We start from the raw sequence: 24,888 nt of genomic DNA on the forward strand, positions 1-24,888 counted from the left end.
TCAATTATTATAGGAGGAGACTTCGATTTTTTTTTGCAATTAAAAAGAAATACTGAAAAGCTCCACCAATCAAGTAAAACAACGAAAACTTTTGACTAAAGTGTAATTATGGAGTCTGATACGGTAAGCTTTTCTTTTTCTTGCTGGTGAAATAGTATAGCCTTGTAATGAAGTGTATGCGAGGTATGTGAACAAAAGTTTTATTGCATTAAAAGCAAAATAAATACCACGACCAAACTATCAAAACAAAAACCAAAATATTATTAACCCATCATTCATTTACGAAATAACCGAATACCTTTCCATTTCTTATGTTTTCAAATTATTATTTTTTATTTGCACATTTTACTAGAATCATAATCGGCCTGACGATACTGATTTCGGTTGATACGTGCACGACATGTGCACATAAAAAGAAGATACTTGTACCGACATGTGAAAAGGAAAAATAAAATTAGACCCTAAACGAGAACCATATAGATGATAAGTGGGAAATGGTTTTATACGGAAAATCGAATACAGTTCTAACATTGATTTGATTGAGGAGTGGAGAATTTATTCTTCGTCGAAGGATTGACAAACAAAAAAGAAGTTGACAGATTGTTTAACATAAATAATAAAAACATATGAAACAATCGAGCATAGGTTGCCATTGCTATGACTACAGAGTAAACAATTCAATTAAAACTTTGATCTGATTTCGGTTAAACGAGCATGTATTCCAATGACGAATATACCCCGAGGTTCTTTTACATATTATGTTCTTTTGAACTCAATTCCTTAAATTTAAATCTAACGTATTTCGGAATATCTTCATTTTCTAATGTCATATGAAGTTACAGTTGTTTGTTCTTCTTCTGTAACTTACAATAGCTTCCATGTCTACATGCAATTTGTATGGTTCAATATTATGGGATGATTGCATTTTTGTTGATAATCCATTGACAAAAAATGTGTACAAATGCAAAACAAATCGCTATAAGTAAATAATGTAAACGACAGTCCCAGCGACTTGAACATACTTTCACCATTTATCATAAATGTAGATGGTTAACGTAGGTAATAAATGATGATATCAATTTGATAGATACGAAATCCAGCTCCCCGACCACAATTACCACAACAACAACCTCAGCCAGGAATCGTGCAACGACCGCTTGGCGTTATTAACAATGCAAATACTAATCCTAATCCACCTCCTCCAATACGGCCACTTCCACCGAATGGTCAACAACAAAATATAGTTCGTGGGCCACCGCCTCCACAGTTACAGAGAACTGACAGTCGACAGTTTATGCCATCACAGCCTCAAGTTCAACAGCAACGTTTTCCTCCACCAACCCAACAAGGCGCAGCTCCTAATCAAATGAACCCACAAGTGGGACAACCACCACAACAGCAACGACCCCAAGGACCAACAAACCCGCAACAATTTCAACAGCAACGACCACAAAACCCAATCCCGAATCCGAATATGGCAAATCGTGGTCCGGCTCCACAACAAATACAAAGTCAACAACAGCCACAAATGCCACAAAACAGACCCCCCATTCCCAATACTCAACCACAATCACAACCATATCAACCGAATCAGCAACCTATTCCGCAGTCGAATCCCATACAGGCGAATTCTCAGCAACCGGTTCAACGGCCTCCTTTTATTCGTCCGCAGCAGGCTCCCACTAACTTCAGCACACAACAAAATAATCAACCACTACCGCCGAATAACCAACCGCAGTCACAAAACATGCAACCACAACAACCTGTTAACATTCAACCAAATATGCCTTACCGTCAACCTTTGCCTCAAGCAGTACCACAACAACGTCCTGTTGGTCCGAACATAACTCCTGCACGGCCACCATATGGACAGCCGCAAACTCAAAATCAGCCTCAGTCACAGCAGCAGCAGCAGCAACCACCACCACCGAATCAATTGCGATCACAAAATTCTCTTGAAAGAATCCAAAGACCGCCTGATGCATCGGAAATCGTGTCGGCACGAAACGAGCCATCACGTCCGAACAGTGTTTTATCGAATAAATCTGACGAGGAGTATCGATCCTCAGCACCAAAACCTTCTGTACCATCAGTTCCCAGCTCATATCAACAACATCCACCACTACAAAGAAATGACAGTCGCAATTCCATTCCATCACGACCACAGTCTTCACTGGAACATCAATCAAAATCGCCTTCACCCGACTATTTAGTAAAACCGGTGGACGCCAAGCCAGGTGAAAATAACTTACCAAAGATTCCTGAAAATGTTAATCGAAATGCATATGAATCCCAAAACGTCCGGGATACTGGCCGGGAAATTCGAGATTCTGTTAATGTTCCAAGACCACCATCGGTCACATTCAAAGAGGACATAAAGAAATATCCGATTGAAAGTAGGACAAACGAGCCAATCAAATCACCGATTTCGTTAAATTCCATTATAAGTTCGGATGGTGCCGTTTCACCGGGTTACAAAGCAAGGGATACGGAGAGAACCACAACACCAACATCGGAAAAATTTCGGGCAATGCCTGGCTTATCTCAGGAACGTCCTATGGGATATGTGAATGGAAGCGATACCATGAGATTGAAATCGTCATTGAAATATAGTAAGAGATTGAATTTTCCATTTTTTTTTCTTTTGAAACAAATAAAAAAAATGCCAAGATCACTTACACCATGAAAATATCGATTTACCTTAGTTACAGATTTTTTTGATAATTAACTGAGCTTTACTAAGTGTCTTTTTCCATTTTAGAAGGAGATAATGACAGTGGAGTTGATGAAACAACACAAGGAAATGTAAGTACTTTAGTTTTAATCTTTAAGTAAAATTTCATATTGTTTGGAATGCAATTTCAAGCTAAATCAAGCGTAATCAATGTTTTCAATAATTCAATAACTTCGATATTGATTTGACGTGTTGTACCAACGCACTTCAAGCTAAAAGTGGTCCTCTTAATAGGTACTGAAACTTGACAGTGCTCCATACAAAATTTCACACTGTAAAAAGAGTGGGTATAAAATTTCATACAAAATTCATTCAGTACTCTATTTGTCAGTTGTCAATCGAAGCACTTTTGCTTGCAGTGCGTTCGTTGTGCTAAAGTAAGAATCTAACATAACCCTTATACACACGACAGGAATATATTCTAAACATTTTTACGAGTTTCATACAAAATCGGTCGATTTGACAGGGACCCAATTACATAAGTAGGAATTTGATTTTGGTGCAAAACGCTAATTAATCCAAATGCATGAAACGAATACGTAAACTATTGTAACGAGATTTACGTCCCTCTTTTGAATGTGCTCCTGCCTAGTTTACTTTACTCCACCGTGATTTGCATCCATATCAAAATATTGGAGAAAACAAAATTACGAGGAATGAGCGTTGAACTATCGATAATCACCTCAGACTCCAAAACTGGTTAAAACTCATCTGTTATCGAGAGAAACCTAAACAATGAATGACGACCTCCGTGGTCGAGATTTAATATGTTCTTAAACGAATGAAGTAAAAGATTTTGTATCAAACATTAGACAATACTTCTAGCAAAAGAAGTAATAGATTTAGTCATCATATTACACGCTTGTCATTTCTAAATGTTAAACTTGTAGAAACTGCGAGTCTACGTTGATATAGTTACTATTACTATCTTCCATTTTCTACATAGTTCGGAGATTTTCATTTTTTTTGTCGAGTTGTGATATTTCACTGTGATCTGGGAGAGTCAAAAAGTAATTTCTCTGAATCATTCAGTTTCAACTCAAATTGTTTGTTGGCTAAAAATTATGTTGCCTTGTAATGGGAATAAACATGGCCAAAAATTGTTGGTCGAAATATCTCAAAGTAAGCGAGAGACACTTGACATAAACTTTTCATTTGTCAAGGAATTTCATATCATCGGCATCATGACTATGCGAAGTTTCAGTAAGATTTATGTGTAAGCGAAATGTTCTTCAATTTTGCTGAAAATGTCAGTTCAATACAGTTTACCATGTTGAAAGTTTTAATTCGCAGGTGTGAAAATTTCCACCGTAATGTTCGTTATTTTCACCTCCGGTCAGAGACCATCGGTTATTGTCGTTGTAGTCAATAGTAGCATTTATATAAGGTTAAATTGTGACAATAACCGGGAAATTGTAAAACTTCTATATTCCGTCGAGTGTCAATGAACCACATGCATTTTTAAAATGTCCTTTTCGAAAAGTTTGTCCTTTTAAATAATGAACCGCTAATGGTGCTCTCGTCATTATTAAGTTTCGTTTTTTGGTACGTGTATTTTTAATAAGCTGATCGAAATAACTTGCAATATACATGACGAAAACATCAACCAATATTTCATGCTACATCTGCTCAATAGCTCATTTTTCAACTTTTCTATCTAATGTCTTTCTCCTAATTTAAAATAAAAACGAACAACCTCTAAACACCAGATTAAAAATTCTCGCCTGTCTTTTGTCAATTAATCATTCAAATATCACACAAACTTATTTAGGTACGCTAAATGTCGCAAATCTATAACCATATTCAGCCGTTTCAATAAAGAAACATATAAATATAAAATGCCTTCCAACACAATAAAAAGAAGCAAACATCTCTCGGTACATATTATAGAGAAGTGTATAAACATCATCAACTAGTTTTTTTTTTCTTCGTATAATGCGAAAAACTATCAAGGAAACAAAATCGATTCAAATTTATCTTTTAATATTTCACGGTAGAAGAAACATTGTCTGATTTTATGTATTTCTTTCGGAGGAATTAGTATCAAATTGGCATTTGGAATACGAACAGTACAATCGGCGGAAAATAAGTAGCAAAAAACAAAAGGAAATAAGTTAGAAATAGGCTTTGTGGTTGTGCGTTATGAAATCATAATTTAAAATAAAAAGTTTATGACGATGATGAGCTCATACGAATAAGTACAATCGAAAGTAAAGTGAACAAAAAACCGGATTGATTAACGTAAAAAAACATTTGATTTGTTTTGGTTTGTTTTAGGAGAGAAACGAACCGGGATCATTAAATTCTCCATCAAAAATACCAGAATTATCACGTCCAGCTAGTGCTACACCCTCTTCAAAGGGACAAGGAAAAACTACTCGCAGTGGTTCCCGATCGAGAATATTAAAGACACCTGAATCGCCACTCGAACCAGTGAAGAAAGGTGAGCATTAATTAAAATTTCGTACACGAGTGTGAACCGATGTTAACAAAAAAAAACTGTTTTGTCGTGATTACAGTACCAATGAATAAAATTCAAGTGGGAAATGCGCCATCGCCAAACCTTAAGCAGGTTCGATCAAAAATCGGCTCACTGGAGAATGCATCACACAAGCCCGGTGGTGGAAATATTAAAATAGAAACGAAGAAGCTCGAATTCAAGGTGACACCCAGAATTGAAGCGAAGAACGAGAAATATATACCGAAGGGTGGTGAGAAGAAGGTAAGTTATCAAGGCTTTAGATTAAACGAATAAGTGAGTGAAACAAGCCGTTATTGTTGGGAATTTGTTGAAATTACGGAAAATTGCCGAAATTTACCGAAGATCTATTTCGGAAAATTTCGGTACACTTTCCGTCAATTTCGGTAAGCTTTTGGTAAATTTCAGCAACTTTCAGTAAGTTCAGTAAATAAAATTCCCAATAATTGGCCCTGAGTGAAACGGCTTTTAGCCACTGTTGTGAGAGATTGATAAAAAAGCTCATTATTCGGAACTAAAGTTCTTTTTCGTCAATTATTTCATTCCGATTATCACTAGAAAGCGCACAACACTTTGGCATTTATCTCAAAATTCGTGGACAGTAGTTCATTCCATTGTTAGACGCTTAAAATGTTATTCCGCTCAATTCGATTCATTGTTCCATTTAATTTAGCTGCACAGTAAATTTCACTGTTATGATTATTTAACATCCTCAATTAGCCTAGACATACGAAAAAAAAATTAATATGAAATAAGCAATGTGATAATCACCGTAGCACTAGAGACGACCGACATACTATAATATGATGTCACTGTCAATATAATGTTTCGTAAATTGATTATCAAAACTGTTTATCGAACAACGAAACTGATTTTTATTTTGATGATGAGATTTTACATTGTTCTCAGTACAACTGATATAATACCCATCATTTGAGAACTGATGAACACTTAAAATATAGAATGTAAATGGAGCGGTTTCAAATGCATAGATATATGTTATATAGACAACATGAACCATCGAACTATGAAATGAGGTATTATGTTTGCCAGTTAAATTATTAAATGTCGCAATAAATTATTTATTTTTATTTCGGTTTAAGCAGCGAGTCACCACAGTATAATATTATGTGTAGTGTTCATGTAACGTATGGTATGTACATACGTAACGGGGGAGTGTAGTGTAATAAGAGAAGAGCCAATGAACAAACGCAATCGATCGCAAAGACATTTTCAAAGGAATAGAAAAAAAATATGTTTTTTAGTCAACCGAAATATTGAATATGCTGAGATTGAGGCATAATATGCTTAATTTATACACACAATGTGTATAACCTTAGGCATGCATATGTATAGGCAGATGTACATAAATTGGCTAAATATAGAAAAGAAGAAGTTTTTGTATTGATATAACACTGCTCACATTTAATTCGATTTGCAAAGCAGAGGCTATAGCATAGGATCATTTTTGCCGTGAACGATTCAGCGAAACGAATGGTAACGGAGCCAAAATACTGTCAAAATTGTTGGGGTTTCAGAAGATGTTTTGTCTTGCATCTTATTGCAACATTTTTTTTGCATTTCTTAAATGTGTCTCAAATCTCGATACAACTTACGATTCAGGTAAGTATTCACACTTTGACTGGTGACTGATGTCATACCAGAAAATGATGTCTTACTGGAAACAATGTTACTGGAAAACATTGAGTAAAGACATTTCTCTAATCTTTCTCTTTTACGTGCCCACTTCACTTACCCCACTCAGTCTCTCAGTTAAAAGTTTGTTAAAACCCACCCCTTACTTCTCGTAACGTTTTACCTGAATTCAGAGACCATCTGTTGCTTTGCTTTTCTATGTACAGATTACTGAACTCTAAAAATTTATTCCGACCATCGTCTCTAAGCTTTCGATTTCATTCTTGAGAAAGGTACTGCACGAACCTGATGTTCATTGCACCTAATTTATCAAAACATGTAATGTGGAAAGCCTTAACCTCGGCCACAGGATTTATTCCGCCACCACCCTTCTTAAACGTACTGTACATCCCCAACTACAGTTCGTACAACGTTTTGAATATTATTCGAAATCCATAAAATATTCATACTAAAACCGGCATAGATACAAACAAACAAATAAAAAAGAAAATCGTTTTCAGATTACACACACGAAACTCCAATGGAATGCAAAGTCAAAGATAGGCTCACTGGAAAATGCCAACCACAAGCCAGGCGGTGGCGATAAGAAAATCGAATCGGTGAAAACGGAATTTAAGGATAAAGCAAAACCGAAAGTGGGGTCAAAGGATAATGTTAAACACGTTCCTGGCGGCGGTGACGTTAAGGTAATGAATTTCATTTCAAACATTTTCCGATTGATTTCATACGTTTAAAGCTAGGGATGCGAATTTAATTTTGTCATGACATACAGTACGGCTTTACTTAAAAAGAAAAACTTAACCGTTGGGCTGTTGACTTTGATTATTTATTTATTTTTAATCTCTAAGCATACGCATGAGGTAATATTTAGTTAATTGGAATGACAATGGAATGGGAATGAAATATTTTATTATATTAACAAAAATTAACATTTGAGCTAATTTGATTGATATTCGATTCATTGAACGTTTACATCTCTGTGGTGGGTCGCATCCTGTCATACAACATTTAAATGTCTTTACATCATTTTTGAGTAAATTAAATTTATTTTCGTTGTTTTAATTTCCTCCTCTGCATTATCCATTTAAACGAATTCATGTTTATGTTTTAAATCGTTTCTTTATTTCTATTTGAATCAAATTTAAGTCATCATTTGATGAGGAATCGCTATATCAAACACCAAGAGTAAGTATAATGGCGGTGTGTTTCGTTACTATGTTGAACAAAAACCTAAATCACACCATTCAAACAAGAGCATTTATATAATTAGTATATGTACTGGCACCTAGGCAGTCCACAGTGACGTTTATATTATTGACACTTTATATACATATCACTTGGCTTGTACTTATTGTAAATAATGCATTCAAGCCGGAAATTGGAAGAATTGTGATTTTAGCAGAGAATTCTGTGTCGATTTGGAAACGAGTGGTTTTTTAAAAAAATTGAAAATTATGGGGAAACAACTAACTAAAATTACATGTTTCTACGTCGACATAAAGTTTTACTTCAAAAGCTCAACCTCTAGAGGTCATATTTCGTATTTCGTAAACTTTTAACATTTAACATAAGTTTGGACTGAATATGAAAAGTTTAAGAAATGGACATACGAACTTTACGGAGCATTATGGTGTCCCCTGTTATAATGAATAAATTTGGAATTTCAATGTTTGCTATGACCAAGGGAAAACTATCAGGACTACCACTGTCATTGTCATTGTGTTAATTTTAGTTTACGGACTGAGCAACATTGCAATTACCATCCAATTAATTCATTCCACATGCATTACCAACGACATGTAAGTATGTATTGTATATGAACTATAATGTGAATATCACATGTGGAATGAACAATGTCAATTGGATTGTAATCGTAATCGTTGAAAATGTTACTCGTTTATTTTCCTTCAATTGTAGTTGAAACAATTGTAATACAAAAGTGGATCACATACCTAGAATCTTGTTCCTTACTTGTCCCTTACCTCGAATTTTGCTCATATCATACGTTCTCAACTTCTACTTCACCTCAGGATGACTAACGCATTAGAATAGCTATTTTCCTGCATAAAATTAGATTTTAATGGACCAATTTTGTAAAGTTGTTTGTGGAATCTTATGTCTTTGGGGCAGATTTAAGGAGAGGATTTACAATACAGAAGTTTTTACTATCTCTCGGTGTTTTGTCGTCGTCAATCCGCCGTTATCATTTTCAACGGGGAGAATACAACAATCTTCAAATCTAAATTTCTTTTCAGTAAAAGTTAGAATAGGTCATTCAACAGAATTGCGACAAATGGTTTGTTGCAAACCAAAGGAATATCAAAACGTTGTAAATGTCTATCAAGCTTTAATTGTCCACGAGAGCACAACAACCAAGCATCTTAGGTGCATTACAATAATTGAGCACTTGTATGTTTGTTTGTATTCTATACTGACTTCAGTGCCGTGTTTATAATCTTTAAATATTTCAGCTATCCTAGCTATCTTAGGCGAACTTTATTTGAAAACACGAGAAAATATATTTTGTGAAATATACGCAACTTCATATTACTAATACCAACGCTCGTTTTCTCAATTTTTTTTTTAGATCCAAACTCAAAAGCTTGAAATAAAGGCTTCAAGTAAAATTGGTTCTTTGGATAATGTCAAGCATAAGCCAGGTGGTGGTGATAAAAAAATCTTTGACGACAAAGACTACTTGAAAAATGTTGAACATCCGATTCCACCATTGCAGCCGTCTCAGGTAATGATTGATTGAACATAATATTATTATTCTCGATTCTATCCCGACTCACCTAAAATAAATATTTATACAAAAAATACTTCCAACAAAATTATTTCGAAATTTATTAGTAAAAAAAAAAGAAAATTTCAAAAGACAATCAACCTATTATTCCTTTATTTTGCGAATTAATAATGCTTCAGAGAGTATTGACATGATAGACCAAAGATTACACACGCTTATTCAATTGCTGATTAAATCGATTCACTTGAATGAAAGAGCTTTGTTTTGATTCAGCTTTTTTTGGAAGCAGTTTAGTGATCAATTTAATTAGACAGACACGTAAAAGTAAAATAACAACAACCACACCAACAACAATAATATTATAACGTTTGACCTTTGATTTGTTTTAGGAGTACGTTTACACATTTTACTAAGATTGTTTCATTTGAGACAACAAAAGTTGAAAATATTTCGCTGAAGCACATTTAATTTTTCTTTTTAATTTCAAGAATCGTAAGTTCACAACTGTTTGGATTTTGTGTAAAACAAGCGGGAATCTAACGTTTTTTTTTGTTTCTCTTAATTTTTGATTTGATAAGTTTTGGTTTTCATTTTTGTTATTAACGTTGGAGTTAATTGATATTAACATTGTCCCAAATAATTACTATTTCTGCCTATTCGATCTGTTCAAACACTTATAAGTGACAAATCGGTCAAATTCTATGACTCATAGGTTTGCTAAACCATTAAGAAGACCGGCTGATTTTAAAACAAATCTTTTCGCAGACGATAATCTATTACTTCTTTTGATCGAAATATTTTCACCGGATTGATATAAAATATTTTACTTCGTTAGTTTGAGCATGTAAATTTCTATATAAAGACGAAATAAGCCAGATATCCTTCCTTATTTTTGTCGACTGTTGATGACAGATGAAATAGCCGTCTTGAAAGGTGTTAACTCTCATACTCAAATTTAGTGAGAACAATGATGTAACGGAGAATACTCGACATGCATGTACATGAAAAATTATTTCTTTTTCAAAAAAGTATGCCTTAAGTACATTGTACAAACTGACCTACACAATCACAGTTTGAAAGGTTTTCCAATACCAAATGATTCGTTTCGACTGCCATAACGTGAATGAATGAAGGCAGCGATCCCAAATGACAAACAGATTGAAAGACCAATCGAAAATTTAAATTGTGTGCTACAATGGTCTATTCAATAAATATTGCTTTCTTTATATATCTCACTCCAATCAATGGCTTAATCCACGAATTTCTCCCCTTCGTTTCGTGAGGAGGCTCTATAATGATCAACAGATCCAATTGTTGCCTTCCTAATGCTCTAAACAGAAACTCACACAACAAATGTATTTCGTGTCGGATGGTCTAATAATAAAGTATAGATTTCAGAACCAGGAGAGGGATTACGACATCAGTTTTCTTTTTTCTAATCAATCAAAACTCTACCGATAGAGAACGATTCACTATCTCATTGAAAGATGTCGCTGCAACAAAACCAATGTCATCAGAAAAATAATTAATTTTTTACTCGACGGATTTTAGTCATGTGCTACACGATGGCATTTTACATCTTGTAGCACATGACCTCAGGACTCTGGAACAGCAATTATTTTTTAAATCGGTCCTATATCGGCTTGGCGATAAGAGTTTTAAAACAATATGTGATGAAACGGCAGCAAACGTTTTTTCAAACCCTTATCCCCAAGTCGATATAGGGCCGATTGAAAAACTGATTACTGCACCGGAGTCCTGAGATCATGTGATACACGATGGAATTTTATTTGACTAAAATCCGTCGCCATTCGTTTTGTTGCAGCGACATCTTTCAATGAGATAATGAATCGTTCTCTATCGGTAGAGTTTTGATTGAATAGAGAAAAGAGACCTGATGTCGTAATCCCTCTCCAGGGTTTCAGTTAAGATAACTGAATTTTAAAGATCAAGGTGTAGCGCATTTGGTCGTGTTATTTAACGGTCGATTCTAACACATACCACACGATCAAGTTGAAAATTTGTCGAATAATACTCTAATTTAAATTTCCAATTATTCTTGATGATAATTGTAAAAAAACAAGTAGATTATCTCATGTCTTACCTTCCGTTTGAACTTACCCCACTATTGGTAAATTTGTTTCTTTTTTTATCGAATTGTTTGTAAATATTTCCATTCGCAAAATAATCACTTACGCGAAGATAGTATCTTACGACGGTCCCTTTCCATGCGTGCTTGCTGCATGTTTCTTGGCACATATGGCATAATAATGTCTCATGCAAATTAATCATCTAATTAATTATATCTATACAATTTATGAAAACAACAACGATTGTTTAAGTATTGTACGAAAAATGATATCGAAAAAGTAGCTTTAATAGCGAATTAACAATCCCTTCGTGATTGAGCATCATCAGTAAAATGAATAAATTGTAAGAATTTCTTGATGAATATAATTCCATCAAATTATCACCTAATGAGCAATGAAAAAGGTTTACTGTTTTACGGTATCAAGGTTCATCCAAATTAACTATGGAAACAGAAGAGAAGACAGAAGCGACGTTCCTAATAAAGGGAAGGATATCTTTCAGTGAAAATGTTTTTATAAAAACTAGATTAACGCAGCGATTGAGTTGATGTGAATTCTTTTCATTATTTCTTATTTTATTACTTTCGCTTAATTGTATTAATAAATTAATTCCACAGAGCCCAATTCCGGAAACCGGAGCCGATGAAAACTTGAATCAACAATGTTAAATATACATTTTTCCCCCATACCTCTACTTTTATAATCATTGAATGATGTATTCACACACACCTTTGAATATAAATATATTTAAAAAAAAATTGTGAAAGCATCTAGCAAATATATATAATGACTAGTGCTTTCCCTGTAACAAAAATTTGAAGTATAAAAGAAAAATCCACCATTAGATTAATATAGGCTCTTAAAAAAAACCGGTGTTGCTAATCAAAAAGAAGAAGTTTTGAACTTTTATGCTGGATGATTATTATTATCTATACAAATAGAGGAAGAGAGAATTCTTGTGATCATAACTTTAAACGAGGCTAACGCTGTTACACGAACCGATGACTAAAATGCTACAATGTAACTTTATGTTAAACACTCAACATTGACCTCAACCAGTTCCATTAAAAAAACAAACAAACCAAATCAACTAAAGTAGTGACGTCGTTTAAAGATATGTTCATTCGATTTATATTTTTCGTAAAAATTAAAAAATTTCAGAAATCTTTTCGACGAGAAAATAAAATTAACAAAATTCCATTTGAATTTATTGGTGAGACTATTAGAGAGACGCGTTTAAGCGGATGACTATTAAGAACGTGAATAAAGTTAGAATCGTAGAAATTAACTAAATTTAAATCAAAAAAGATTTTTTTTTACAAATTTGACACTTTTGTACCGTTGGTGTGTTTTAGGAAGTAACAGTAAGTGTAGGGAGTAAATAGGATTTTATAGGTCAGATACAGACAAACTGAATTTCTAGCAGGAAGCCAATTTTCTTATGTCTTAGCAATGTCTTATATCGGTCAGTTTTTCATAAAGAAAATTCCCATCTTTAGACATTAATAGTGGACGATTTTGCATAGTTTTCAATTCATATATTGCCACAGTTACGATTTAAATGATCGCAGTAGTACTTTCCTCATTAAACTCGTTTTCCGAAAATGTTTGGAAATTTCTTTCGACCTAATTTTCGAACTTCAAAATTTGTGGGTCACACAGCCCTGATATTTTTTGATAGAATTACAAAGATTAAAACTAAAGTCATCTTTGCAAACTATAGAGGAATAAAATAATAAATCCTAACAACATGTATACATCATACGATGAGCAATTTTAATGTCTAACGAGAACATTGACAATGATTGAGATTTAAACTGATATTATTTCGATGATCAAGTGATTGACAGAAATTATTGGATTTGAAAGGACCATGCCAAAAGAAAAAGGAATCTAAATCCATTAAACGTTTACGTATCAAATGGTTGAAGCATAGTGATTGTTCATTCGCTGATCGTCTCTTCAGATTGGAACAGAAACAAGCATGAATGTGAATTACAATTGCAGCAGAGTCATAGACTCAAATCTTTCTAATACGAAAATAGTTTCATCTCATAACATTTTATAAACGGCAAGCATATTGTCACATAATCATTAATAATATGTTCCTTCGTTTGATTTAATCTTTTACTTCGGAAGCTGAAGCATCCATTATGCTATAAAACAGAACAGCCCGTAAAGAGAATCGCTCGTTCTTGTCATTTTTGTCGATAGCAGATGACTAGCGGTTAATAAATGGTTCTTCTAAATTTTCTTAAAATTTACATTTATCGACAATTTTATTGATAAAAATTAAACTTGTGAATGAAGTCATATTGATGCAATAAAAATTAAAATGCTTCATATCAAAGTTGGATGCATTCCTTTCTCTTAAAAAATCTGATTGGATGATATCAATCTGATCGCTAAATTCACATTGATACTGAACGAAATGTCAGAAGTCTAACAAATCAAAATTATCTGATTGGACAAATGAACTTGGACCTGGTATTCGCACTATTATTAACAATTTTTTAACCTAAAAAATATACATTTTTTAATTCATCCAGCATAGATGAATCGAAAAGGCTCTATGCAACCGAATCGACATATAAATAATAAAAAAATGAACATTCCAACTAAATGGAGAAAAGAAAGTTCTAAAACTATAATACAAGAATATCTAATATTGTATAATATCTTACTCCATTATTATATGATAATATTAATGCAAACTATGAAAACCTAGTCACTAAATTTTTTTCTTTTGATAATAACATGCATGATTCCCCAGATTTATTTGGAACATTCATTTACAGCTGGTGTCAGTCATTTTTGTGTCGAAGTTTATTTAAGCCTGGCCTGCTCAGCTGGTACGTTTTCATGTGCATGCTAAGACAAGTCACTGAACGGTCTTATAACTACCAACAACATATGAATATGTACCAGCTGATGCATGCACAAAATTGAATGTCATCGACTGTACAAAGAAATGATTTCTTTTTCTAAAGATTTTTTTTTATTATTTAGTTTAAGCATGAGTTTACATTTGGGTTGAATATAAAAACATAAAAATATTTCTATGAATTTTGCAATTTATTTTTAAATTAAAAATTTCTTTTTTTCTCTCTCACCTTTATTATCATTTGTAGAGATTCACTGTTGCAGTACAGTAAGCTTCACGTAAAAAAATTAATGATTTTAATCGTAAAATATTTACTAAAAAACAAAAAAAAATATTTTTAAAAAAATCACCAAATTCAAGTATAAATTTGAAGTAAAAAAAATAATTGAAAATTGTCATCTATATTGATTGTTACACATTTTAATCATTTATTGTACTTGATCATTGAAACAAAAGAAGTAAATTGAAAATGTACGGCTTTTTAGAGATAATATCACGTATTTTTGAGTATAGAATTAATCAAGAAAAATCTTTAAAAAAATAATTTGAGAAAAAAAAAAACCAACCAACCAATGAGAACAAACATAAAAGAGCACGTAAAAATCTATTTTGTAGGGAATGTTTTATCAACAGCAAAATATTAATGGTAGAGTAAGGTTATCATGTTGACAACAAAAAAACAAATTTCAAAAAACCAAAAAATAAGCAGAAATTATCTTTAAAAAAAATAATTTTCCTTTGACATTCATTTTGACAGAGTTAATTTCTATGCATGTGTGTACAAAGGCAGATTTGTGAAGGGTATTATCTAAAAAGAAAAGGAATTTGTGTTTGGAACGGTCAATAATTTGTAATTCGTATTATCATCGTATGCGAGGGGTGGAAAAACAGAAAAGAAAAACAGCTTAGATGTGAGAGAAACGATAACCTAATATAATCACTACAAAACATCTTGAATTTGCGTTTATCCACTCCTCGGTCGTATGTATTTGTACATCCAGTCACGCAAAAGTATGCATTAATTATACAATAATATTTACCATTAATAAAGTAATTTGTTTTGTAATTGTAAAATTATTTACTTTTATTTACTCTTGTTTTCGCATCAGCTTCAGGTAAAAAAGACCAACACGTCTGAAGTCACGTAATTTTAGGACATTTTTGCACACTTCACCGTTTCAGCTTGAAGGAACTTTTTTTTATAAACGAGATATTGATATTGATACTCTTATCTGTACAGATTGATCCGACGCGTGCAAATAGGGTAAACTCTCACCTTAGATATTATTTTCATTTACGTAAACATAAGTCACGGTGTGCATGAACCAAATTTAATCAAAAAATGTTGCAAATCTGATTCCTCTTCGTATTACACTTTTTTTGGTCATAACAAACAACTTTTGCTCGAAGGTTAGAGTGGCGCAGCGGGCGCTTTTCGAAATAATGTAAAAAATTAGTGTTTCATTGATTTCCATACATTTATAAGAGGTTCCTCATATATGGAATCTGTTGAATGAATATTGTTTGTTTGCTTTTGGCTCATGCAATAACTCCCCAAGTGTCTAAATAAACATGTGGACAGAGGTGAATAATCTACTATTTATTTGTGTCCACAAACAATATTCAATTAACAGATTGCATACATGAGGAGATTTAATTTCCCCTCGTAAAAATGTATGGAAATCGGTGAAACACACCTAATTTTTTTACATCATTTCGAAGAGCGCCCGCTGCGCCACTCTACTCTTCGAACAAAAGTTGTTTGTTGTGACCCAAAAAAGTAAAATACGAAGAGAAATCAAAGGTGCAAAAGTCTTTGATTAAATTTGATTCAAGCACACCGTGAAGTGTGTGGTTCAAAAACAGAAATAATTTGCAGATACGTTAGTTACTATAATTAAAATATGAAATCATTGCATTTCATCTTATAAATTCGCTGTTTGCATTAAAGCAATTTACCTATTAGATACGACTTAACCTTCCCGGGGCGATGTTCCAACCGTTTGAGCCAACAACGCATTTTTCCTTTTCAATTTTTTTGTAGAGTCACATTTGTCGATCTATATAGTAATTATCAGGGGTCCAAAGTCTCAGAAATTGATAATTTTAAAGCGGTCTCTTTCTAAAAATAATTCTATGGTCGAAATAGAACGTTTAAAAATAAAATAAAAATATTTCTTTCAAATGATTGCAGCCAGAACGACGCAAGGTTCGTATTTTCGATCGAGCTAAAATCTCCTATTTCTCCCAGAGTTGAGCACAACGTTTTTCATGCGTGCATGTTGTGTTTTGCATTTTTCTCCACGAAACGAAAATATCGATTGGCTGCTATACCATTTTCGGAAACACAAACAAAGTGACATTTCGAATCAGAAAAGTTCTATTTTCTCCCCCAAGTGAGAAAAGTGCTGCACTTTTGTCACTAGAAATGTCATTCGACCAGTCATAAAAGTCGTCATGATTTATTGAGGGGAGAAAATAAGGCAAAACACAACGCGCGCATGAAAACTAACTCGCCCTCCGTATGCATATGACAATAAAGGAAAATCAAGAAGTGCTAGATTTCGTCAGATTCGTCCTCATTATGAAAGTACGTAATCTATAATTAGTCACAAATAAATGTCTCGTTGATCTCTAGTTATAGTCAATTTTTACTGTGTTTGCATAGGCAAAGTTGGGAAAATAGAGATTAGAAATGTGATTGGTCACAAAAAATGTCAGACTGATAGCAAATAGGAGTCGAGAAGTTATTAATGCGAGCAGTAAAGTGCAAACAAATGTCAAAGAATGAAACGATTCTGTTGGAGTCCGAATCCACTATCTGTTTGTAGCTGAACGGGCGACAATTAGATATTATGTTTTTTGTGCTATTGTAAATGAGTTTAAAATTCAAAAATAACCATTTAAAGCTCAAAGCTTAAAAACATCCAAACGCGTTACAATTGAACTATAAGTTCTTCGAACTTGTAGCTCATTTAAGACTCAACACCAACACTTTCATAATATTTTTGTTCTTAAGCATATAGCGTAAGCTTTCTAATCTCCGTTTTATTTTAAATCTTTCTTTCTATTTTAGCGTTTAATTTGATTCATCTTCACCATCATATCACTAAAAAAACCATTTCCATATTCATTTTCACCCTTTTCGTCATCTCAGTTCAACAACACGTATTTTGGTTACAAATTGGTAATGAAATCGGCTAAACATTAAAGCAAATTGGCGCCAAAACAAAAGTTAACTACAGAACACCAGCACGACTTAAATGAATCTAACAAAAACAATTACAATTTTACTTCAGCCTAAAAACAAAATATTTTAATTTAATTTTGTGCCCGCCCAATTGTTTGGAAAAGTAGTAAAAAAAATGCATTAAATTTTAAAAAGCAAAAAAAATAAGTTTTGTTCTTGTGGACACTTAAACTGCAATAAACTGCAATAACTGTAAGTCAACATTTGATTTTAATTAAATTTTTATTTGCAAACAAAATGCAAGATTTTAATTTATATAATTCATTTCAAGTAAAATCCATGATAAAACAATGGACCATCAGCCATTTTCATTCACTCGATGAATCTTAGTGATTTTTTCATAAATAAAAAAAATTTCTTTCTCTTTCCACCATACTATTTTCGCAGCAACAATGGCCATTTTCATCGTCATTAACGTCGTCCATGTCTCTACCAGCTGAATGCATTGTGTTGTCCGTTACGTCTGCATCGCCCAGACGTAAAGTGCGACGACTTAGCTCTGGTTCTACCAAAAATGGAAGGGCATGGCATCCACGACCGTTTAAATTATATTAAGAACATCAATTTCTCCATAGAATTCATTTTTTAGCACAAATAAACCCATTGAAGTGTAGAACAATTTGTCACCAAATTTAAAATTATTTAAGGAAAAAAGGAAGAAAAAAAATGAAAAACAAGTCACTAATACGCTAGTGTATGTACTATATTGTCATATTTATCCATTAGTGGCTGCACGATTTGTCAATCGATCAAAACATAATGAAAAATATAGTTCCTGTAATTATGATCAAAAAATCAAATAAAAACCACAAATCGGTAGAAATGTGGTTAATTTAGGAAATGTTCTTTGTTTTATAAATTAAAATTGGGTAAACGAACAGTTTAAAATGTGGTACGTATGATGCAACCTTCTAATGGACACGTTAATAAAATTACCCGCAGTTTTGTCTATTCGGTATCGATAAATCATCTAATAAAACCATTAGCTATTCGTCACCCCTGAGGGAAAAGAGTCATTACTTCAATAGTAAAGTAATAGTTACATTACGTCCGAGGTTTCAAAATTTTATTTTGACGAGTGGGGACGTTATGGCCCGACCCGAAGCGGACGGCTGTATTCCCACATGTCAAATTGTAAATTTGGAACCTCGTACGTACAGTGCTTTACGTGCTTCTGGTCGGTAAATGCGAAAAATGTACTCAAAAAATTTCATTTACCGACAAATGTACCAAGAATGTACGCAATCTACTATCTTTCCCATCAGGCATTAACGGCACCTGTGCTCGACAACAAAAGAAAACGCTGAGTTCTGATGTTTTCTGATATAGTAAAATGTATGTCACAATTAATGACGTAATAGATTATGTATTGAACATCTGATGACGTTTCAAATAAGTGAATTAATTTTCGTCGAAGAAATATTTGGGATCGATGAACGTCGACTCTGTGTTTTTTCTTCTTCTTTATTGCGATAGTCTAAAACGACAATAGTTTTTAGCTACGCATTTGAAAATCTTTTGAAGTACCCAATCTTCATTTATTTCGAACTTGCCCGTTGTGAATGGTTTTGTTATTTCTCCAAAATGCGATAAAGATTTATTAAAATAAGGTCAATGACCTGATTTACCGATTTCTTGTAACAGACATCAGCTAATTTTATTAACCTGCTCAAAAGTATCGTACATTCGTACCCAAATAACGTCATACCACGAAGTTAGCAGAGATACAAATGAAACGTTAGCAAAAGTTAAAACTCTTGCAGAATCGGACTCGTTCCGGAACGGTCACAATTTAAGGAGTGAAACGGAAAATACATACAATTTGCACCTCTATTCATAGAAATATTTGCATTCCACAAAAATTCGTTTCGTTCCACAAAAAGTCATTGATTGACCGGTATTTACAATTTTCCACAATTGTATGTGCTTTTGAAAGAGTTCTGCACTTGATTTGATATCATTTCTTTAAATGTTTGATAGAATGAGACAAATTAATAAAATATTATTTGCTAGATTATTGTGATTTCTCTGGTTTGACAATGCTGACAGTCAATTCAGCATGTGATAACATCGATGTTACCGAACGCATGCATGTTATAAACGTTAATTCTCAAGTGGAATTGGATAATTAGAAGTTATAATTCTTTCATGTTCATAATAACATTAGAAAAGTTCTTTAAATATTGAACCTGTAGATAAGTAGATGGCGGCGTCAGGAAAATAAAGTTTTTCTGTAAAACGTTTTGATCTACAAAAATGTTACGAAATGAATGAATTCTGTGTCTACAAAACGCTCGGTCGCCAGAACTTCCCCAGGAATTCATAAAGATATTTTTGTAATAATTTTATCAGGACTGTAAAGAGCATATTTCTTATTAAAAATTTGAATTTGAATTGAATCATTCAATATTGGAGTAGTGAAAACATTTTTTCCTTTGTAGCATTACGTAAAATAAGTGTATTTATTTGAAGCTTTCAGAATTCTTGTATTATGATTACAATTCCTGTATGAATGTACAAAACTATAACCATTGCACTGTAATTTGATTATAAATAAAAACTTCAATGTGAAAAAAAAACAAGTTTTCTTCTTCAAATGAAATCAAATGACGAATCAGAGCTGTCTAATATTAGAAATCTAAATTAGTCAGCCTCTGGAGGATCTGTGGAGAAACTTCGAACCAAGAAAGCCCCGAAATGCAAGATTGGGGGAGGTAAGGTAACTTTGTTTGACACTCACTTCTTATAGCATAGACTGTGCAACTATTTTCTTGGTAGTAAAAAAATTAAAATAAAATTAGGAAAAGTATTTCATTGAATTTGTTGATCGAGGTGTTACATTAAGATATCAGGTTCAAATTATCTTTATCCATTACACCGACTAGATTAGATGTTATGGAAGGTTCCTCAAAAGAGAATCAGCAAACCCACATCAAAGATCATTTGTATCCAGCTTCCTGTCCTCGCTTTTATTGTCGGGAAAATTTTCCAATTTTCACTAGGACATCATTAAAGCGTTTTCTATCTACAGATGACATATCAACATCTTGGAGTTCATAATACCGAATGCCGGTGAGCGGACAGTCCTACCGCAAGAACAGATCGATGACTGGTGCTCTCAGATTCTGTATCATGTTGGATTTTGTTTCTCTGTCGTGTGTTAAATGGTTTGTTTTGATTTTTGGTTGTATGCGGCAACAGTTATGCTAAAATTTATCGACGTTTCACTGTTGCCGCATACAACCAAAAATCAAAACAAACCACGATCCTGTATCAAACCATGGTGATACTTTAAAAAACAGAAGTGATGTTAGTAAACAGATCCTATTTTATGAGAAAATAATTTCGAAAGTTTTAATACTGATTTTCAAACATTTCCTTGAAGTTATTTGAATTCCATTAACCCAAGAACTCGCAAGAAAATTTGTAAATTATTTCAATTTCGATAAACGCTGGTTGAAACGTATAGATATTGATGGTAAATTTCTCGAATCTCCTTCCGCTTATCCCATCACAGTCATTGCAATTAAATAGTTATTTACATCTTCTTCTTCTTTTTTTGCCTGTTGGATGTAGGCCTCTCCAACTTCTTTCCATTTCGTACGATCCATTGCCATTTGCTGCCAGTTTGTACCTGCAATATTCTTAATTCCGTTTGTCCATCTCTCTGGTGGTCTACCTATAGCTCGTCTTTTATATGATCGCCAGTTCATGATCTTTTTGGTCCAACGTTCGTCTGTCCTTCTTGCAATATGTCCCGCCCAGCTCCATTTCAGAGATTCTATTCTTTCAATGACATCAACGACCCTGGTTTGTTGTCGAATCCATTGATTCGTCATTCTGTCTGTGAGTGCTATTCCAAGCATACTCCGTTCCATGGCTCTTTGCATCACTTGGATTAAACCACGAAATTATTCTCGTGGTATACAAATTCACACATATACTGTGATTGAGTGGTCTGTGATGCACACAATTTTACACTCGTCATACCATGAAATACACAAACAACAAAACCAAATATAATACACACCGTTCAAGGTTGAACTTGAATGAAAAGAACAAGAATGAGAATAAAAACGAAACCGAAAATACGCGATATAAAGCCGAACGAGTTGATCGTTCGATGTGCATCACACTACTCGTTGATACGGAGAGTAAGCTTCGCCTTCGTATCGAATTTCTCTCTTTGACGAATAACACAAACAAACACCACCATTAAGTAAAACATCGCCTGGATCCCCAGACCTGTTTGCAAGGTCTGCCGCGAGAGAACTAAAAAAGTGTGGTTTTCGATAACTTTTGACGCGTGATATTCAGTGTTTTCATGGTTTGGTGAGTGTAAAATTTTATGTGTGGGCCCGTTGGTTGGACGTCCTATAGTTTTATTTGTTCCACATCTAATCGTTCCAGATCGTTAACAAAAAAAAACGTAAAGACAATCGCTTTTAACGACTTTGGGAATGAGAAAAAGTAAAGAGAGTCTTCATGTCTCCAGACTCCTGTCATGTAAAACGGTGAACTGCGATTCCAGCTTGGAATGAATGGAACGAACAAAACGTATGAAGAAGAGCAAAAATTTAGGTTTTGGACCATCTCAATCTCAGTCACATTTTCGATTCTGTATGTCTGAAAATTTAATTAAACAAGCTTGCCTGAATATCGACTAACAGTTTTTCAGTTTGTTATCTCTTCTTCGGTTCAGTAAAAAAAGTTCTCTCGTTATAATTGTTTTAATAACATCGGAAATGGAAAGGGATATTTGCAATCTTTTAATTTATATCAAAACAACACCGCACGTTTAGTACGCCAAAAAAAATTATTTATTTAAAATACAGTTTTTGTTTGTTAATTTCTAACAATTTAAAATGGAACTGTTAATTTTTGTCATTTACTCAAAACGAAAATGCTTAAAAATAGAAAAGAAAATTTAAAAAAAACTCGTCCATCCTATTGTCGATACATTTTTATCAAAATCATGGAATAATACAAAATTAAATTAATTCGAAAGAAAAAATTCATTATCTGACTAGATTAACCTAAAAAATATAATTGTTAGTCGTTGAGAATTAATAAAAAAAAAATCTAAAAAAAAACTTTTTTTTTGCTGTGCATACTCGAAATAGAAAGAACTTAAAAAAACAGTTGAACTCGATGGATTCATATACGTTAAATCGTGATATCTTCATCTTAATTAATATCAATTCTTTTACATTGAAGTGGATTTTCACTTAAAAATGCTTTCTAAAATACTTATGTACATTACAACAGAACTAATGAAATTATAATATAGCACAAAAAGCACATCACTGGGCATCGGTGTATTCTATCTCAGTCCATCTAAGCCAACTGTCGCTGTGAGTGTTTGAACTAAAATCTGGTATCGAACGATACAGTTTTACAATTTTATTACAAAAAGTCGCCGCCAACACATCATTATAAGCAAGTGCATATATACGACCCATTAGGGTTTTGTTTTGTTTGGAAAACCTAGGACTACAAACGCATCGAAATGGTATGGAGTTCTTGAAAGAGACGCAGATAATAATCTCATTTTGAGAATGTGATCTATTTGAACCACTAAACTAGTTGTTTAAGGTTGAAATAACTTGTCTGTGTCGGGGTCTGTGTTTATTGGTAAAACTCAGTACCTTTAGACCGTCAGTCCACGGTTTTCCCACCCAGCTATTGGGCTCTTAATTCCTGTTAGTCATTTCTTAAATTTAACTCTGCACATCTTTCTCTACATGCAACGTAATCTATATCAACAAAAACTGGCCTGTTTCAATTTTAACACCTTCGTAGCAATTAATTTTCTGATAAAAAAGATTTATGGATAGTGCCACTATCACAGTGGATACGAACAATGACACAGAGTGGGTGTGTAGCATAAAATTCTCATGTACACGACGTTTCGTTGGCATCTAAGTCTCAAATATAGGTTTTATATCGCCACGGACAAAAGTTTAGTCACAAAACTGAAGAATGTAGCATTTTGATTAGGTAACTGATGGTCAACGAGTCATTGACAAGTTGTTGACCATTATTGACCTTCCTCACATCGTTGTTAGTGGCTAAATAATGTAGAAAATAATGTCTTCCATACACTGCCATCATTGGTTCTTTTGACCATACAGATATAATTTTGATATGACACGATTAATGTAAATAGAATCAGAAATAGCCAATTACTGACTGCTATGGTTAACATTCCATTTCCCATCCTTATGACATACATTTTCGGAACTCAATAGAATTCGTTCGGTCCTATCAGACAGGACAAACTTTCCACTTGCATATTTACACAAGGGTCTTTTTAAGCTTTTCTACGGCAAAAGTGTTTGTTACATGAAATCAGGAATGTCATCCCCCTACACGAATGCAATATAAAATTGGTCCATCAAATTGTTTTTTCAGTCTACTGATTTGAGAGAAACTTTTGTTTTGATTTTGTTTAGCTTAACAAGACAACAAAGAATGTTGTCGAATATAGTGGAGTGGCTAATTTAGTTATTCTACAATTTACCTATCCTATCACATTCTATGCAATGTGTTGCGAAACAGGTGAAGTAAAGCGAAAGAACTTCTTCTCGAATAAAATCTTTTTTAAGCAACGAAAAATGTCGTTTCTCCATAGCTACTCAAATGTTATTTCAATGGGAAGTAACAATGAATTTGAAATGTTTTCAATTATCTTTGTCTATGAATGAATTCCATGCGTTTACTTCGGTTGCCATTGACGTGTGGGTATATTATATAACCGGTAAATTCAACGAGGAATATACGTTTCATTAGATCGAGATGACTATGCAATTAAGTTGTTTGCGGTTTGCAATTTAAAACGAATTGAAAATAAGTCTAAAGTTTATAGATCTGATGAAACCGAACACGAATGCGACGCTATAATATTGATCAGAACCAGATTGGAAAATTAATAGGAAAACGTAACAAGTAGTCTGAGTGAACTGGTCGCTGTTTGTACGGGTTACCCCGGATATCGAGCAGTAAGAGGTGTAAAATAGGTGGACAAAATAATGATCACATTCGCTGTT

The 24,888-nt window shown here is 33.4% G+C and overlaps 1 protein-coding gene across 6 annotated transcripts in view; it reads left to right on the forward strand.

The window, feature by feature from the left end:
• LOC119085043 (bromodomain-containing protein 4) overlaps positions 1-20,258 on the forward strand; it is a 45,055-nt gene extending 24,797 nt beyond the window's left edge. For 2 of the 6 annotated variants that reach the window (XM_037195282.1, XM_037195293.1), the window contains exons 2-9: positions 1,088-2,612; positions 2,762-2,805; positions 5,012-5,177; positions 5,254-5,456; positions 7,370-7,555; positions 8,016-8,054; positions 9,457-9,612; positions 18,227-20,258. In XM_037195282.1, coding sequence (XP_037051177.1) covers positions 1,295-2,612; positions 2,762-2,805; positions 5,012-5,177; positions 5,254-5,456; positions 7,370-7,555; positions 8,016-8,054; positions 9,457-9,612; positions 18,227-18,394 — 2,280 coding nt within the window. In that variant the 5' untranslated portion in view covers positions 1,088-1,294 and the 3' untranslated portion in view covers positions 18,395-20,258. Of the gene's footprint in view, positions 1-13; positions 124-1,087; positions 2,613-2,761; positions 2,806-5,011; positions 5,178-5,253; positions 5,457-7,369; positions 7,556-8,015; positions 8,055-9,456; positions 9,613-10,004; positions 10,108-12,322; positions 15,541-18,226 lie in introns of those variants that run through there. The other 4 variants (XR_005089220.1, XM_037195257.1, XM_037195270.1 and 1 more) reach the window with 4 other exon arrangements.
• The last annotated feature ends 4,630 nt before the right edge of the window (positions 20,259-24,888 follow it).

The sequence above is a fragment of the Bradysia coprophila genome, chromosome X (genome assembly GCF_014529535.1).
Source record: "Bradysia coprophila strain Holo2 chromosome X, BU_Bcop_v1, whole genome shotgun sequence".
Taxonomy (NCBI): domain Eukaryota; kingdom Metazoa; phylum Arthropoda; class Insecta; order Diptera; family Sciaridae; genus Bradysia; species Bradysia coprophila.